The 17,078-nt window shown below is 44.6% G+C and overlaps 1 protein-coding gene and 1 non-coding gene across 2 annotated transcripts; one reads left to right on the top strand and one right to left on the bottom strand.

Moving 5' to 3' along the window:
• The first annotated feature begins 2,794 nt into the window (after positions 1-2,794).
• On the top strand, positions 2,795-2,902 carry LOC116540488. Its single transcript, XR_004264463.1, has one exon. It is a non-coding gene; the product is annotated as a U6 spliceosomal RNA (small nuclear RNA).
• Positions 2,903-4,942: 2,040 nt separating this feature from the next.
• Positions 4,943-16,854, bottom strand: POLR2D (RNA polymerase II subunit D). The gene is made up of 4 exons (XM_032263927.1): positions 16,735-16,854; positions 9,570-9,750; positions 7,580-7,675; positions 4,943-5,810 (listed from the first exon to the last, which is right to left on the bottom strand). Exons 1-4 carry the CDS (start codon positions 16,805-16,807, stop codon positions 5,732-5,734), a joined length of 429 nt encoding a protein of 142 aa, XP_032119818.1. The 5' UTR covers positions 16,808-16,854; the 3' UTR covers positions 4,943-5,731.
• Positions 16,855-17,078: the final 224 nt, after the last annotated feature.

Raw genomic sequence — 17,078 nt, 5'->3', positions numbered from 1 at the left:
TTTTTTTTTTTTTTTTTTTTTTTTTTTTTTTTTTTGGGACAGAGTTTCGCTCTTGTTACCCAGGCTGGAGTGCAATGGCGCGATCTCGGCTCACCGCAACCTCCGCCTCCTGGGTTCAGGCAATTCTCCTGCCTCAGCCTCCTGAGTAGCTGGGATTACAGGCACGCACCACCATGCCCAGCTAATTTTTTGTATTTTTAGTAGAGACGGGGTTTCACCGTGTTGACCAGGATGGTCTCGATCTCTTGACCTTGTGATCCACCCGCCTCGGCCTCCCAAAGTGCTGGGATTACAGGCTTGAGCCACCGCGCCTGGCCTAACAGGTACTTTTATCTGGGCAAAGAGCTTTACAGAAACCTGAGAGCCGTAACCACATGCATTTCCTCAACATTTCTCACAATTGTTTGGACCCTAATGACAACGAAACTACACCTCTACCAGCACTGACCCTGGACCCAGAGTTCTCCCCAAGGAAAACTTCAATATGAACTGGATATTCAGTAACAGGAAATACTTGTCAATGTTCCTAAGTGCTATAGTGCCCATTATACAGCAAAGTATATTTTTGAAACACATACTTAAGTATTTCAGAATGAAGTATTATGTTGACTGTTTTCAGATGCTTCCTAGCAATGAAATACAGATAAAGCAAATAGCATATCTTTTACATCAAGGTGGTAAACACATAGGTATCAATGTACTAGTCCTTCTAGGTTTTCTGTAAGTATAAACTTTTTCGTTAAAAAAAAAAATCTTGAAATGGCCAGGCTCGGTGGCTTATGCCTGTAATCCCAGTACTTTGGGAGGCCAAGGCGGACGGATCACCTGAGGTCAGGAGTTCAAGACCAGCCTGACCAACATGGAGGAACCCCACCTCTACTAAAAATACAAAATTAGCCAGGCGTGGTGGCGCATGCCTGTAATCCCAGCTACTCAGGAGGCTGAGGCAGGAGAATTGCTTGAACCTGGGAGGCGGAGGTTGCAGTCAGCCGAAATTGTGTCACTGCACGCCAGCCTGGGCAACAAGAGTGAAACTCGCCTAAAAAAAAAAAAAACAAAAACTGAAATCTCACACCACTAGCATATTTACCACTTTTTATACACAAGCCTAAAACACTAACAGTATCACTGAAGCAGCTTATCGATGTTCAAGTCCCATCTAGTAATGCTATTTGTCATGCCTCAGGTATAATAAATTTTATTAGAACCAGAATGACTACATGCTATGGTCTGAATGTGCACCCTCCCACCCAATTCATACACTGAATTCTTCACTGATGTGACAGTATTAAGAGGTGGAGTCTTTAGCAGGTGATTAAGTCATGAGAGAACATCCCTCATGAAGGGGATTAATGCCCTTATTAAGAGGCTTCAGGGCCAGGTGCAGTGGCTCACACCTGTAACCCCAGCACTTTGAGAGGCTGAGGCGTGGCATGGCGGGGGTGGGAGTGGTGGTGAGGGGGGAATCACAAGGTCAAGAGATCAAGACCATCCTGGCCAACATGGTGAAACTCCGTCTCTACTAAAAATACAAAAATTAGCTGGGCGTGGTGTCTGTAGTCCTAGCTACTTGGGAAGCTGAGGCAGAATTGCTTGAACCCGAGGTGGAGGTGGCAGTGAGCTGAGATCGTGCCACTGCACTCCAGCCTGGCAACAGAGCAAGACTCTGTCTCAAAAAAATAATAACAATAAATTAATTAAACTTTAAAAAATAAAAATAAAAGAGGCTTCAGGCCTGCACAGTGACTCACACCTGTAATCTCAGCATTTGGGATGCAGAAACAGGTGGACTGCTTGAGGTCAGGAATTCAAGACCAGCCTGGGCAACATGGTGAAAACCCATCTCTACAAGACACAATTAGCTAGGCATGGTTGCTTGCACGTGTGGTTCCAGCTATTCAAGAGGCTGAGGTGGGAGAATCACTTGAGCCTGGGAGGTTGAGGCAGTGAACTTTGATCATGATGCCTGGATGACAGAGCAAGACCCTGTATCCAAAAAAATAAAAATAAAAAAAAGCTGCCTGGCCCTTCCATCCTTCTACCATAAGGCCACTGTTCATTCCCTACGGAAGATGCAGAAAAAAGTTACCATCTCGGACCAGAGAGCTGTCCTTGCCAGACACTGAACCTACCAGCACCTGGATCTTGCATTTGCCAGCCTCCGCAACTGTGATTCCTATTATTTATAGGTTACCCAGTATCTAAGGTATTCTGTTACAGCAGCAGGAACAAACGAAGACCCTAAAACTTTCAGAAAGATTCACTTAGCTTTCTGGTGAAGTGAGGGTTTGACAACCCATCTTTTTGTTGTTTCATTATGTTCCCAAATTCTTTCCTGATTTTGCAAACATAGTACAATGAGCCTCACAATGTTCCACAGATTGCGCAAGGTCTCCTGGTGGCTATTTTCAACAGCAATATGCTGTCCGGCCCTGTAGAAAACAATTTTTGACCATCTAGCAGAATAGCTGACCAGGCTTTTAATCTGTAACAGCATAAGGTTGCTTTAGCCAAGTAATTCCCTAGCGTGAGTCGTTTTAAATCTGCTTTTAATCACTTTGATAACTACCATTGATTAGTGCCTAACTATATGCTGGGGCATTACATACTTCTCAGGTAGCTCACAGAACCCCTGGCACATACGTGGAAACGCCAGTAAAGATGGTACTGTGCTCCTAGGTTGCCATCTAGCACATGCCTGCATCGTAACTCTGGGCTGCCTTCCAAGTCTCTTTCCATTCCACTACATTAGTGCCAATCAGCACATGTAAGTGCCTCAAGATATAACTCCGCAGTACTCACTTCAGCAGCACGAACACCCAAACTGGAACAATACGGAGAAGACAGCAATGGCCACTGCCCAAGAATGACATGCAAATCCATCAAGCATTAAAAAATAAATAAAAGTTAACTCTGCAGATTTAAGGAGTAGGCGATTTCATTTATTTTCAAAGTCTGATACTATCAGTTGGTATGCTACCAAATTCTGCACTGATTTCTATGAAGCAAGCTGACTTAATTATCTGTCTATACTAGCTCATCTGCCTGAGATGCTAAGAATAGTGAACATTTACTGGAACATACTGTAAGTCAGACACCTCTAGGCTCTTCATAATTTCCTCTTCATTCAACCTTCTCAAAATATCCATGGGGAGATACTATTATTATCCACATTTCATAATTGAGAACACCAATGAGGCTTAAAGAAGTGAAGTTGCTTAAGGATAAAAAGATTATTTCCTTCAAACATTGATCAAGAATATTTATTATTTAGAAATCATGTCAGCCAGGCGCGGTGGCTCATGCCTGTAATCCCAGCACTCTGGGAAGTCGAGGCCGGTAGATCACCTGAGGTCAGGAGTTCGAGACGAGCCTGGTCAACATGGCGAAACGCTGTCTCTACTATCAATGCAAAAAATCAGTCACGCGTGGTGGAGGGCACCTATAATCCCAGCTACTTGGGAGGCTGAGGCTGCAGTGAGCCAAGATTGGGCCATTGTACTCCAGCCTGGGCAACAGACCCAGATTCTGTCTCAAAAGAAAAAAAAAAAAGGAAAGAAATCATGTTTTCAGAAACTGTATTTATAAAAATAAGAATTTTTTATTTTTCCCTTATCTAGTAGCAAACATAAAACTATGCTGACTGTAAAAGCCAACACTATTCTTTCTCCTTTTTCCTTGGATCACAAGTTCGTATACAGTCAAGCAAATGCCCCTAAAAAACCCCCCAGAACTCAAGAGGTGTATTTCCTTCAGAAAAATCAAAGCTAGAATGTTCAGCTATTAAAGTGTTTCCCCCCAGGGTGAGATCAAGTGACTTCACTGCAGTGGCTCAAGAGTAGCTGACTCCCTCCTTCCAAATCAGCCCATCATAGAACACCTATTGCTAAGTAGCAAGCCAGAGGCTTAGACTGGAGACTTCAGTGTTCAGAACTTCAAGCCTGGCCTATGAAGTAAACATTTTTTAAAGTACAATTGCAACTTTATTTTTCTCCAAAGAATTGTTTTTCTTCAGTCCTTAAGAACTCCGCTCCTTATATCGGCTTTGGTGGGGGTCATGGGGCAGCACCTGCAGGTCTACATTGGGTGGAGGTGTTTGGTCCTTGCAGGCTTCATGAGCTCGATTCCTGACTACTGTGCTGTGAATGGCACAACTCACAGTAACGTAGCCTCACATGCAGCCTATGAAGTACACAGGCGTCAAGGACGCCCACTTCAGAAACATTGCTAACACAGTAACGTAGCCTCACATCCAGCCTATGAAGTACACAGGCGTCAAGGACGCCCACTTCAGAAACATTGCTAACACAGTAACGTAGCCTCACATGCAGCCTATGAAGTACACAGGCGTCAAGGACGCCCACTTCAGAAACATTGCTAACTGCTGCAGCCTCTACGTTTCATTTCTTAAAAGCCTTGTCATTGGGCGCACAATGGGCATAGTTCATGCAGCAAATAGGTTGGAGTGAATAGTGTGCACCTGGCTGCAGCCCTCTTTGGCACGACCACTGTTTCTTCTTTTCTTTGTCATCTTTGAGGTACAGGCCCAAGAAAGATGAAGTAGAATCTTAATTTGAGGGTGACTAAATGCTTCCTTCAAGACCACTTGCCCCAAATCCACATTCTGCAAGACAGTTCAAGAAAAAAGGCAAAGTAGCCATCTCGCTCAAGGCTATGGGCTCCACAATACTTAGCACAGTTGTCCCCAAGTGTAAACACTTCCTATGGCACGCTTCTTCCCTGTCCCCCAGGTTAGACACAGTAATACCAAGGCGTTCTGTCATGGACACTCATCCTTTAAGGTGGTGCACACCTGTGGCCCCAGCTATTTGGGAGGCTGAGGCAGGGGGGTCAAGGCTGCAGTGAGCCGTGACTGTACCACAGCACTCCTCTAGCCTGGGCAAGAGTTAAGACCCTATCTCCATTAAGACAAAAACAAGTATTTCAAACAATAACAGCAGTTTAATTATTCCTTTGGCATCTAGGTAAAACAGGTCTTTCTCTATAAAGCCTACTATGTTGTGGTCTAGTTTCAAAAAGTATAAACGTACTGAAATTAAAACGTGAAATATTGGCCGGGCGCGGTGGCTCAAGCCTGTAATCTGAGCACTTTGGGAGGCCAAGGTGGGCGGATCACGAGGTCAAGAGATCGAGACCATCCTGGCCAACATGGTGAAACCCGGTCTTACTAAAAATACAAAAATTAGCTGGGCATGGTGGCAGGTGCCTGTAGTCCCAGCTACTCGGGAAGTTGAGGCAGGAGAATTGCTTGAACCCGGGAGGTGGAGGTTGCAGTGAGCCGAGATTGTGCCACTGCACTCCAGCCTGGTGCCTGGCAACAGAGTAAGACTCTGTCTCAAAAAAAAAAAAAAAAAAAAAAAAAAAAAAAAAAAGTGAAATATTAATAAAAGATGATGTGGAGGCCAAAAACCATGAATGAGGTAGTCAATAGTGTGGCTTATATGACACACCCACCTCACACTTCCCAGAGGCACATTTGGGAAAGCCACTAGCAGCCACTGCACAAGGCTGCTCCAAGATTACAGGTCACCTGGGCCTATGAGTTACTTGAAACAGCAACCTAACCCAATGCCAAGCTGGGCTGTTTTCTCCAAGGGAATTCTCAACTGTCTTCTGCAGTAGAATTTCTGTGCAAGTCAGCCCCAGACCCTGGGAAAGTGGTGTTACGCCTGGGGACATGGTTTCTCTGAGAAGCAGGGATGTTTGGAGATTAATACTGAAAGCTGCGCTTCGTCTGGATATCGTCAAGAATCTGCTGCAGCTCCTCATCTTCAAACCGCCCCTCCAAGCTACAAGAAAACCGAAAGAATGAGTGACTCGGCAACTGGCAATTTCCTTACGCTCTTCTTTGAGGCGTGATAATCTACTGCCTCTATCTCTAACACCTTTACCTTTCACCTGTATTTCTTTTCCACTTTTCCTGAAAAAAACATTACAAAATATTTCCAACATGTAAAAGAGAAAGGGTATAAAAAATAAACCTTTACAGTTAGCCCCACTTGACTCAGAGTGCTTTTTTTTTTTTTTTTTGAGATGAAGTCTCACTCTGGCGCTCAAGCTGTAGTGCAGTGGCATGATCTCAGCTCACTGCAACCTCAGCCTCCCAGGTTCAAGCAATTCTTAAGAGTTCTTTTATTTATTTATTTTTAAATTTTTATTTATTTTTTGAGAGGGAGTTTCACTCTTGTCCCCCAGGCTGGAATGCAGTGGCATGATCTTGGCTCACTGAAACCTCCCCCTCCTGAGTTCAAGTGATTTTCCTACCTCAGCCTATTGAGTAGCTGGGATTACAGACAACCGCCACCACGCCCAGCTAATTTTTATGATTTTAGTAGAGACAGGGTTCCACCCTGTTGGGTAGGCTGGTATGAAAGTCCTGACCTCAGGTGATCTGCTCGCCTCAGCCTCCCAAAGTGCTAAGATGACAGGTGTGAGCCACCGCGCCCGGCCAGAGTTCTTTAACAAGCAGGAAAAGTGGATGGCTATGCATACTACCCTAGACTTACACCTTCCCTTCTTCCCCAGGAATAACCACAATTTATCATTGCCATACATTTAAAATTTTATTTGCCACATATATATTTATATTTACTACACATTTATGGATATATAATATGCAGCAGTTTCAAACTTTATAAGAAATGGCATCATACTGTATTTATCCTTCTGCAATTTTTTTCCTCAAAATTCATTCTGGCATATGTTGATATAATTCTATGTTGTTCTAGCGCACTTTTTTCACTGCTGTACAATAAACACTGTTATGACTATACAATGATTCATTTATCCATTTTCTTATTGATCAAGAGATTATCAAATTTCTGCTATCATTAACAATGCAGCATGAGGCTGGGCGCCGTGGCTCATGCCTGTAATCCCAGCACTTTGAGAGGCCGAAACAGGCAGATCACCTGAGGCCAAGAGTTTGAGATCAGCCTGGCCAACACAGCAAAACCCCATGTCTACTTAAAAAAAAACAAAAATGCGGCAATGAACACTGTAATATACATCTCCTTGGAAACTTGTGTGAGTTACCTTTAGGATACGTACTCAGGCAGCTTGGCCAAGATGGCAAAACCCCATCTCTACTAAAAATACAAAAATTAGCCAGGTGTGGTGGCAGGCACCTGTAATCCCAGCTACTCAGGAGACTGAGGCAGGAGAATCGCTGAACCCAGGAGGTAGAGGTTGAATTGAGCCGAGGTCGCACCACTGCACTCCAGCCTGGGTGACAGAGTGAGACTCTGTCTCAAAAAAAAAAGATATGTACCCAGGAATGGATTTTTGGAACATGGAGTACGTTCATCTTTACTAGACATAGCCAAATTGCTCTTCAAAATGATTGTTCTAATTAACGCTCCTACCATCAGTATATGAAGTTCCAGCTGTTCCTTATTTTTGCTATCACTTGGTATCGCTCTCACTGTTAAAACGGCACTTTAATTCAATATTGGCAATTATGTATACAAATATAAAATGCATAAACGTTTTAGACACACCAATTATATCTGCAGAAATTTATCCAGTATACAGAGAACTTCTCACAGCTGGTACTAACCTTGGGATTAGAGCCTTGGACTCCTCAGCAGTCTCTGGGCAAAGGTTGGCCAGACAGGCCAACTCAAACTTATGAAGCTTTTTCTGGAGTAGCAAGCTGATCAACAGGGGAAAAAAAAAATCAAAACAAATTAAAACCAAATAAACAACAAAAATCAAACAATAATCAACAGGAAAAAAGGGATCAAAGTAACTTACATTTAAAAAAAGCTAGACGGCTGGGTGTGGTGGCTCACGCCTATAATTCCAGCACTTTGAGAGGCCAAGGTGGGCGGATCACTTGAATGAGGAGTTCGAGACCAGCCTGAGCACCATGGCAATACCCCATCTCTCTTAAAAATACAAAAATTAGCCAGGTGTGGTGGTGTGTGTCTGTAGTCCCAGCTACTTCGGAGGCTGAGGCATGACAATCGCTTGAACCCGTGAGGCAGAGGTTGCAGTGAGCCGATATTGCACCACTGCACTCCAATCTGGGTGACGATGTAAGATTCTGTCTCAAAAATAAAAAAAGGCAGAGGAGGCTGGGCATAATGGCTCGTGCCTGTAATCCTAGCAGTTTGGGAGGCCAAGATGGGAGGATCACTTGAGCCCAGGAGTTCAAGACCAGCCTGGGCAACATAGTCTCTAAAATAAATACATACATACATAAAATAAAAATAGCTACAGAAGTCTTCAAATGTTCCTAATACATAATCAATATCCTAAACACCCTAACATACTCATTGTACATTCTAAGTAACAAAGTATCACATGTACCTCATACGTATGTACAAATACTATTATTTTAAAAAATGTAGGCTGGGCATGGTGGCTCACCTCTAATCCCAGTGCTTTGTTTTTTGGGTTTTTTTTTTTTTTGAGATGGAGCCTCACTCTGTCACCCAGTCTGGAGTGCAATGGAGTGATCTCAGCTCCCTGCTACCTCTGCCTCCAGGGTTCAAGCAATTCTCCTGTTTCAGTCTCCTGAGTACCTGGGACTACAGGCGTGCGCTATCATGCCCAGCTAAGTGATATTTGTATTTTTAGTAGAGATGAAGTTTCACCATGTTGGTCAGGCTGGTCTTGAACTCCTGACCTCAAGTGCTCTGCCCATCTTGGTCTCCCAGTGCTGGAATTATAGGTATGAGCCACTGCACCCAGCTAATCCCAGAACTTTGGGAAGATCAACTGACGCCAGGAGCCTGAGACCAGCCTGGGCAAAATAGTAAGTCTCCCCATCTCTACAAAAAAAAAAAAAAAAAAAAAAAAAAAAACTTACTTCCCTTCTACTGAACTTATGTGACAGATTCACATCTGAGTCTGTTCCCAGACTGGAAGGCAGTGGCACAATCACAGCTCACTGCAGCCTCAACCTCCCAGGCTCGGATGGTCCTCCACTTCAGCCTCCCAAGTAACTAGGACCACAGGCACTTGCCACCACACCTGTATAATTTTGGTATTTTTTTGTAGAGAGTTTTACCATGTTGCCCATGTTTGTTTCCAACTCCTGGCCTCAAGTGACTGGCCCACCTCAGCCCCCCAAAGTGTGGATTACAGGTGTAAGCCACCACACCTAACTGAAATTTTGGTCTTAAAAGCAATTTTTAGATTTTTAAGACTTTTTCTTTTTTTTTTGAGAGTTGCCCATGCTGGAGTGCAGTGGTGCAATCTCAGCTCACTGTAACCTTGGCCTGCAGGTTCAAGCGATTCTCCCGCCTCAGCCTCCTGAGTGGGTGGGATTAATGGTATGTACCACCACACCCAGCTAATCTTTTGTATTTTTAGCAGAGGTTTTTGCAATGTTGGCCAGGCTGGTCTTGAACACCTGGTCTCAAGTGACCTGCTGCCTCAGTCTCCCAAAGTGCTGGGACTACAGGTGTGAGCTACCATGCCCAGCCCAACATTACTTTACTTAAATTCACAGGTGAGGCCTGGGAAAGGGCAAGGGGATAGCATTCTACATGCAGCTGTCTAATGGTCTGGATTAATAAAAATCTCCTTTAAGCACTCACCTACGAACACTGGCAATGGTCTCTCTGTTTTTGAAACGACTAAAACGGGCTGTGTAGTTTAATGTTTTCATGAAGACTTCTGAGAGTTCTTGTTCATCCTCTGCACTCTCATTCTGCTGCTTTCGATGTTCCAGAAGCATATGAACTTCTGAATTTAGAAGTGTCTCAGCTGTTTCAAACTCTATTTGTGAGAAGCATAAATGGCAGCTGAAAATACTCCTTCAAAAGTTTGCTTCTAAATGTTCATTATGCATTTGAACATTTCTCTGCCCCTGCAGAAATCCAGTGGTTTCCTACTCCACATTTTTTTTTTAAACTTTTTTTGAGACAGTCTTGCTTCGTCGCCCAGGCTGGAGTGCAGTCACGTGACCTTGGCTCACTGCAACCTCTGCCTCCCAGGTTCAAGCGATTCTCCTCTCTCAGCCTCCCGAGTAGCTGGGATTACAAGCATGTGCCACCACGCTCAGCTAATTTTTTTTTTAGTAGGTCAGGGTTTCATCATGTTACTCAGGCTGGTCTCGAACTCCTGACATTGTGATCCACCCGCCTCAGCCTCCCAAAGTGCTGGGATTACAGGTGTGAGCCACTGCTCCCGGCTTTTAAACTTTTATTTTAGGTTCAGGGTACATGTACAGGTTTGTAATATAGGGGAAATGGGTGTTATGAGGGTTTGGTGTAGACGATTTTGTCATCCAAGTGATAAGCATAGTACTGATAGGTAGTTTTTCAACCCGTACCACCCATTCCCTCAACTAGGCCTCAGTGTCTGTTGTTCCCTTCTTTGTGTCCACAGGTACTCAAAGTTTAACTCCACCTTATAAAAGAATGTGAGGTATTTGGTTTTTTGTTTCTGTGTTCATTTGCTTAAGTTAATGGCCTCCAGCTCCATCCATGTTGCTGCAGAAGACAGGATTTTGTTCATTTTAGCTTATCTGAGCTAGTTTCTGACACCAAAAACCTGACCTAGACATGCTATTAAATAATGACACAGACTAGTTACTTATTTCAAGAGTATACTGACAATTACTTCCCTCTAGCCTGTATCAGCTCATCATCTTTCTATTTCAATAATGCTAGTATTATACTCTCAATTTTAAGAATTGTTATGTATTAAATAGGGCCAAGTGTCTGGAATAAATATTAATAATGTACCCTAAATTCTATTTTTTGTACCCACACAAATGTTATAAGCAATTTTTAAGAATTTGGTTTGAGAGAAAAAGAAACCCAAGGCTCCTTTTCATAATATATGGCTAGCTACCTTCTACATTTCCAGAATAGTTCTGTTAAAAAATTCAGTTACCCCTTGGGAAAGTCATTCTCTCCCTTATGGTACTGCAGGATCTTATGTTCCTAATGCTTATCTCAAAGTATCAGAGACAGTTTTTATTGCCTTTCTCTTAACAGTGAGTTCCCCTAGAGTAGGAATCATTCATAAACATGAATTCATGTTTATACTCCGACACTGAAGAGGAAGCAACAGAGGAAAAGCCAAAATGACTTGCAATCTCACATTCACATGTGCTATGGGTCTGTCTTCTTTTGGGGAAATCACTAACATCTCCCTCAGAGTAATGCCTTCCCATTTCTCAAGCCAGGTAACTGACAAGAGCTTCATTCTATGTTCACAACACAGACAGTTTTGGTGGTGGGTCAAGAGGAAACAGATATACGTATGTATGTATTTATGTACGTATTTAGAGAGGGAGCTTTACTCTTGTTGCCCAAGCTGGAGTGCAATGGTACTTTCTCAGCTCATTGCAACCTCCTCCTCTCAGGTTCAAGCGACTCTCCTGCCTCAGCCTCCTGAGTAGCTGGGATTACAGGCATGCGCCACCACACCCAACTAATTTTTTCTGTATTTTTAGTACAGAGAGGTTTTACCAGGTTGGCCAGGCTGATCAGGAGACCTCAAGTGATCTGTCCACCTTGGCCTCCCTAAGTGTTGGGATTACAGGCGTCAGCCACTGCGCCCAGCCCAGTATTTTTATTTGAAAGGTACTCACTGCTACTGAATATAATAGGCTACCAATACAGATGAAGCACTACTGAAATAAAATTAAACTATAAACTAAAAAATAAGGCTGGGTGCAGTGGCTCTTGCCTGTAATCCCAGCACTTTGGGAAGCCAAGGTGAGTGGATCACCTGAGGTTGAGACGAGCCTGACCAATATGGAGAAACCCTGTCTTTACTAAAAATACAAAGTGAGCAGGGCATGGGGGCACATGCCTGTAATCCCACTTGGGAGGCTGAGGCAAGACTGCTTGAACCCGGGAGGCGGAGGTCATGGGGTGAACCAAGATCAAGCCATTGCACTCCAGCCTGGGCAGTAAGAGCAAAACTCCATCTCAAAAAAAAAAAAAAAAAAAGATAACCAAAAGCTATTTTCTACCCAAGTGCAGGAGAGTTTAAACAAAAATCTCAAAATATCTTCTTTTTCAGTTTTCTACCTTACAATAGGGGATGTACGACAGTGAATACCTATTCGTATACCAGGAAAATTAAAAGATTACCTCTTTTAATCTTTAACACTGAGGCAGTGTAGGTACAGAAGAAACAACTGCCTCACAGCAATGAGTAAAGGAAAAGGCATTCTATAGCAGGACATCCAAACTCTGAAGTGACAGTAATAAATGACATCAGGCCACAAAAAAGGGGAAGAAGCAGCTAATCAGTTACAAATCCACTTGTTGGAACTTTGATGCTTTTACAGGTCCTGGAAAAATCAATGTTAAGAGATGCCTCCCAGGCTGGGTGCGGTGATTCATGCCTGTAATCTCAGCACTTTTGGGAGGCCGAGGTGGGTGGATCACCTGAGGTCAGGTGTTCAAGACCAGCCTAACATGGTGAAACTCTGTTTCTACTAAAAACTCAAAAATTAGCCAGGTGTGGTGGCATAAGCCTGTAATCCCAGCTACTCGGGAGGCTGAGGCAGGAGAATCGCTTGAACCCAGGAGGCGGAGGTTGCAGTAAGCTGAGATCATGTCGGCTGATCATGCCCCACTCAGCCTGGGCAACAAGAGTGAAACTGTGTCTCAAAAAAGAGATGTCTCTCTTTCTGCACTAAACCGAAATTACTTGTTAAATGGAATGTAACTTTTAGGACACCAGGAAACGAGTCAACTGTCCCTATTTCTCATTAAGAGCAATACCCAAATACTGCTAATACATTATCGTTACTCCCTTCAGCCAAGGAAGGTCAAGGCAGTCCAACTGTGACTCAGAGGGCCTAGGAAAGCGGTGTGTGAGATCTATCACAAAGCTTTCAGGAAGCATTCCCAGGATTTAGCATCAACAAAACGGGGTAGAGAAGGCAGTTCAGACACTTTTGTGTAACTATGGAGAGGAAGGATCCACGATTTCTCCCCACGGCTAATCCCAAGGAACATTTTCAAGGGAAAGCACACACAATTCATTTGGAAACAAAAGGAAATAGATCAGGGGATCTGTATGTTATTCTCTCTTGTGCAGATATTTTAAGAACAATGGCCATAATTTATTAATCCCTGTTCCTAAAAAAGGAAAAACAATTCCTTGGCCAGTATGTCATCTGGAAATTTTACGGAGGATCACTAATAGGCCAGGTGCAGTGGCTCACACCTGTAATTTCTTTTTCTTTTTCTTTTTTTTTTTTGAGATGGAGTTTCGCTCTTATCGCCCAGGCTGGATCTCAGCTGACCACAACCTCTACCTCCCGGGTTTCAAGTGATTCTCTTGCCTCAGTCTCCTGAGTAGCTGGAATTACAGGCATGCGCCACTATACATGGCTAATTTTGTATTTTAAGTAGAGATGGGGTTTCACCATGTTAATCAGGCTGGTCTCAAACTCCTGACCTCATGATCTGCCTGCCTCAGCCTCCCAAAGTGTTGGGATTACAGGCGTGAGCCACTGCGCCCAGCTCCACACCTGTAATTTCTAACACTTTGGGAGGCCAAGGCAGGCAGGCAGATTGCTTGAGCCCAGGAGTTCAAGACCAGCCTGGCCAACATGGTGAAACCCTGAGCCTACTAAAAATACAAAACTTAGCTGGGCATGGTGGGGGGTGTCTCTAGTCCTAGCTACTGGGGAGGCTGAGGCAGGATTGCCTGAACCCAGGAGGCATAGGTTGCAGTAAGCCGAGATTGTGCCACTGCACTCCAGCCCAGGTGACAGAGTGAGACACTGTCTCAAATAAATATTTTTAAAATAAATTAAATAAATTAAAAACTAAAATAGTAAGTTCTAAAGTACTAAACTATAAAATATAAAAAATACATAACTTTTTTCATTTTTATATTTTTATTTTAGAGGACAGGATTTTTGTTTTAATCTTAAATTTATCATTTTGCCAGGTGTGATGGCTCACACCTGTAATCTCAGCACTCTGGGAGGCCAAGATGGGTGGCTCACCTGATGTCAGTAGTTCAAAACCAGCCTGGCCAACAAGCTGAAAGCCCAGCTCTACCAAAAATACAAAAATTAGCCGGGTGTGGTGGTGCGTGCCTGTAATCCCAGCTACTTGGGTGGCTGAGACAGGATAATCAAGAATCACCTGAGGGCCAGGCACGATGGCTTAAACTTTTAATCCCAGCACTTTGGGAGACCATGGCAGGCAGACCACCTGAGGTCACGAGTTCAAGACCAGGCTGGTCTTGAAACCCCGTATAGTGAAACCCCGTCTCTACTGAAAATACAAAAATTAACCGGGCATGGTTGTGCATGCCTGTAGTCCCAGCAACTTGGGAAGCTGAGGCAGAATAACTTGAACCCAGGAGGCAGAGGTTGACATGAGCCAAGATTGCGCCACTGTACTCCAGCCTGGACCACAAAGCAAGACTCCATCTCTCATAACTAACTATATATAGATTTTTTTCTTTTTTTCTCTAGAGACAGGGGTCTCAGTTACTCAGGCTGAAATGCACTAGTGTGGTCAGAGCTCACTGCAGCCTCCAACTCCTGGGCTTAAGTGATTCTCTTGCTTCAGCCTCCTGAGGAGCTGGGCCTACAGGCGCATGCCACCACTCACTTTCTTTTAGAGACTGGGTCTTCCTGTGTTGCCTAGGCTTATCCAACACCAATGTCCTCTGTCTTTGCGTTACATAATAAACATTTCATATGTCTATATCAGATGAGACACTAAAGACAGATATACAGAACTCTGGCACTGTTACTTGATAGGATCTAAGACTCAATTACAGTTGTCCCTCAGTCTAATCAGGGGATTGGTTCCAGGACCTCTACACATACAAAATTCTAAGCATACTGAGGTCCCACAGTTGGCCCTGCAGAACTCACATACAAAAAGCCTGCCTGTCCTCTGTATCCTCAGTTTCACATCCTGATCCGAGTTTGATTGGAAAAAGCCCTGCGTATAAGTGGACCGTGCAGTTCAAGCCTGTGTTGTCCACAGTCAACTGTATCCAATTCAGCAAAATTTTCATGTGTACCAGACACTACCTGATTTCATCAAAAATTATTTGCAGAGTGTAATAAAAACTCACTAAGCAAAAAGTACCTACACAAAAGCCAGGTACAAAAAAAATCTGTGTATCATCAAATTAAGAAAAGCATCTTTTTAGTTATCCCTTAAAAAAGAAACTATTATTTCTATCACGCCAAAAACTTTAATAAATCTGCCTACGGAAACATATGACCCTCATTCTATAAATAAAAAACTGAAAGGAGGCTGGGCACCACCAGTCCCAGCTATTGGGAGGCTGCGGAAGAACTGCTTAAGCCCAGGAGTTTGAGGCTGTACTGCGCTATTATTGAGCCTGCGAATACCCACGGCAGTCCACCCTGGGAAACACAGTGAGACCCTGTCTCTGAAAAAAAAAACCAGAGAACACTCCAAACACTGGAAGTAACTTATATCTCTAACAATAGAAAAACAGCATTAAGGTACAATCATAAGTACTATCTACCCCATTAAAAGAATAAGAGGGTGCCCGCGGTAGCTCACACCTGTAATCCCAGCACTTTGGGAGGCCAAGGTGGGCGGATCACGAGGTCAGGAATTCAAGACCAGCCTGGTCAACATGGTGAAACCCCATCTCTACTAAAAATACAAAAATTAGCAGGGCCTGGACGCGCCTGTAATCCCAGCTACTCCAGAGGCTAAGGAAAGAGAAATGCTTGAACTCAGGAGGCGGAGGTTGCAGTGAACCGAGATCGCACCATTGCATTCCGGCCTGGGTAACAAGGCAAGACTCTGTCTCAAAAAAATAAAATAAAATAAAATAAAAATAAAAGAGTAAGATAGGTCAGGTGCTGTGGCTCACTTGAGCTCAGGAGTTTGAGACCAGCCTAGGCAACATAGTGAGGCTTTGTCTTTACAAAAAAAAAATTTAATGAGCCAGGTATGGGGGCATGTATCTGTGGTCCTAGCTACTTGGGAGGCTGAGGAGGGAGGATCGCTTGAGCCCGAGAGGTTGAGGCTGCAGTGAGCTCTGATCTTGTCATTACGGTACAGCCTCGACAACAAGGCGAGACCCTATCTCAATCAATAAAGAGTAAGATAGCTGTATACAATATATTGTAAAGTTTCTGAGCTGAAGACCTCATCCCTAAGAATAGCCTCCCCTTGGTCACCATAAACCGCTTAAAGTGCGCGCCTGAGAAAACTGAAGGCTACCAAAATAATTTGTTTGTTCCAGTCAACAGCTGAAGATAGCCCTCTGTCTCCGTCTCACGGGAACGGTAGGGGCCTAACTTCGATAGGTGCGCCAGTCAACAAACCACGGTGGGTTCACACGGACCAACCCTCGACTTCCCGCTTTTTTAAATATCTCACTTCCCCGACTCCCCTGAGCCCCTGCTCACCACAACCTATTCCCTAACTCTCCCTTAAAACGCCCAGAGGTTTTGTACTAATCGAAGCTGAGTTCGCTTCACGCTGGACTCTTTTCCATAGTGCAACAGTTACTGTTTAAAATCTGTCCTTACCACCTGAGTGTCCGGCTTTAGTTATCTTTAACACAACCCCCCGGAACTTCACAGTCTGTTATCACATAAAATAACCCACTTGGTCAGGCGACACCTCCCAGTTCCCTCCCCAGCACTACAACGCGCTGGGGTTGGCCTAAGCCGCCGCTGAGGCCAGGCCTCCGGCGAAGCACCGATAAGGCCAGGCCTGAGGGGACCACGCGAAGTGGCACGGGAGAGTCTGGCAGCCCGAACCCAACCTTTAGGAAAGATGAGCTGCGAGGCGTCCTCCTCTACGTCGCCAGCCCGCGGATCGCTACCGCCAGCAGCCATCGCCGCACCGCCCAACACCACCCACGCCACCGGAAGCGGAAGCGTGGAGAACGGCACCGGAAGGGGCGTGATGGGCGGGGCGCTGATGGGGTGGGCGGGGCGCTGATGGGGTGGGCGGGGCGCTGATGGGGTGGGCGGGGCGCTGATGGGGTGGGCGGGGCAGGGAGTGCTGGCCTGGCCGGGCGCGGCTAGAGGACCAGTCGATGAGGTCTGGGAAACTCCTAGCCGCCGAGGGGTGCCCTGTATGGGGTCGGGGTTTGCCGCACTCCCT

The sequence above is a fragment of the Sapajus apella genome, unplaced genomic scaffold, assembly GCF_009761245.1.
Source record: "Sapajus apella isolate SASKATOON/1434 unplaced genomic scaffold, GSC_monkey_1.0 scaffold140, whole genome shotgun sequence".
In the NCBI taxonomy this organism is placed as follows: domain Eukaryota; kingdom Metazoa; phylum Chordata; class Mammalia; order Primates; family Cebidae; genus Sapajus; species Sapajus apella.
This window is presented reverse-complemented; position numbering and strand designations above follow the sequence as displayed.

What these genes read in the sequence shown, in the direction of transcription:
- POLR2D (XM_032263927.1), bottom strand. Translation starts at nt 16,807, where the DNA reads ATGGCTGCTGGCGGTAGCGATCCGCGGGCTGGCGACGTAGAGGAGGAC. An exon ending in ACCATTGCCAGTGTTCGTAG is followed by an intron (nt 7,676 to 9,569) that starts GTGAGTGCTTAA and finishes CCTGTTGATCAG; the next exon opens with CTTGCTACTCCAGAAAAAGC. An exon ending in TCCAAGGCTCTAATCCCAAG is followed by an intron (nt 5,811 to 7,579) that starts GTTAGTACCAGC and finishes GTTTTCTTGTAG; the next exon opens with CTTGGAGGGGCGGTTTGAAG.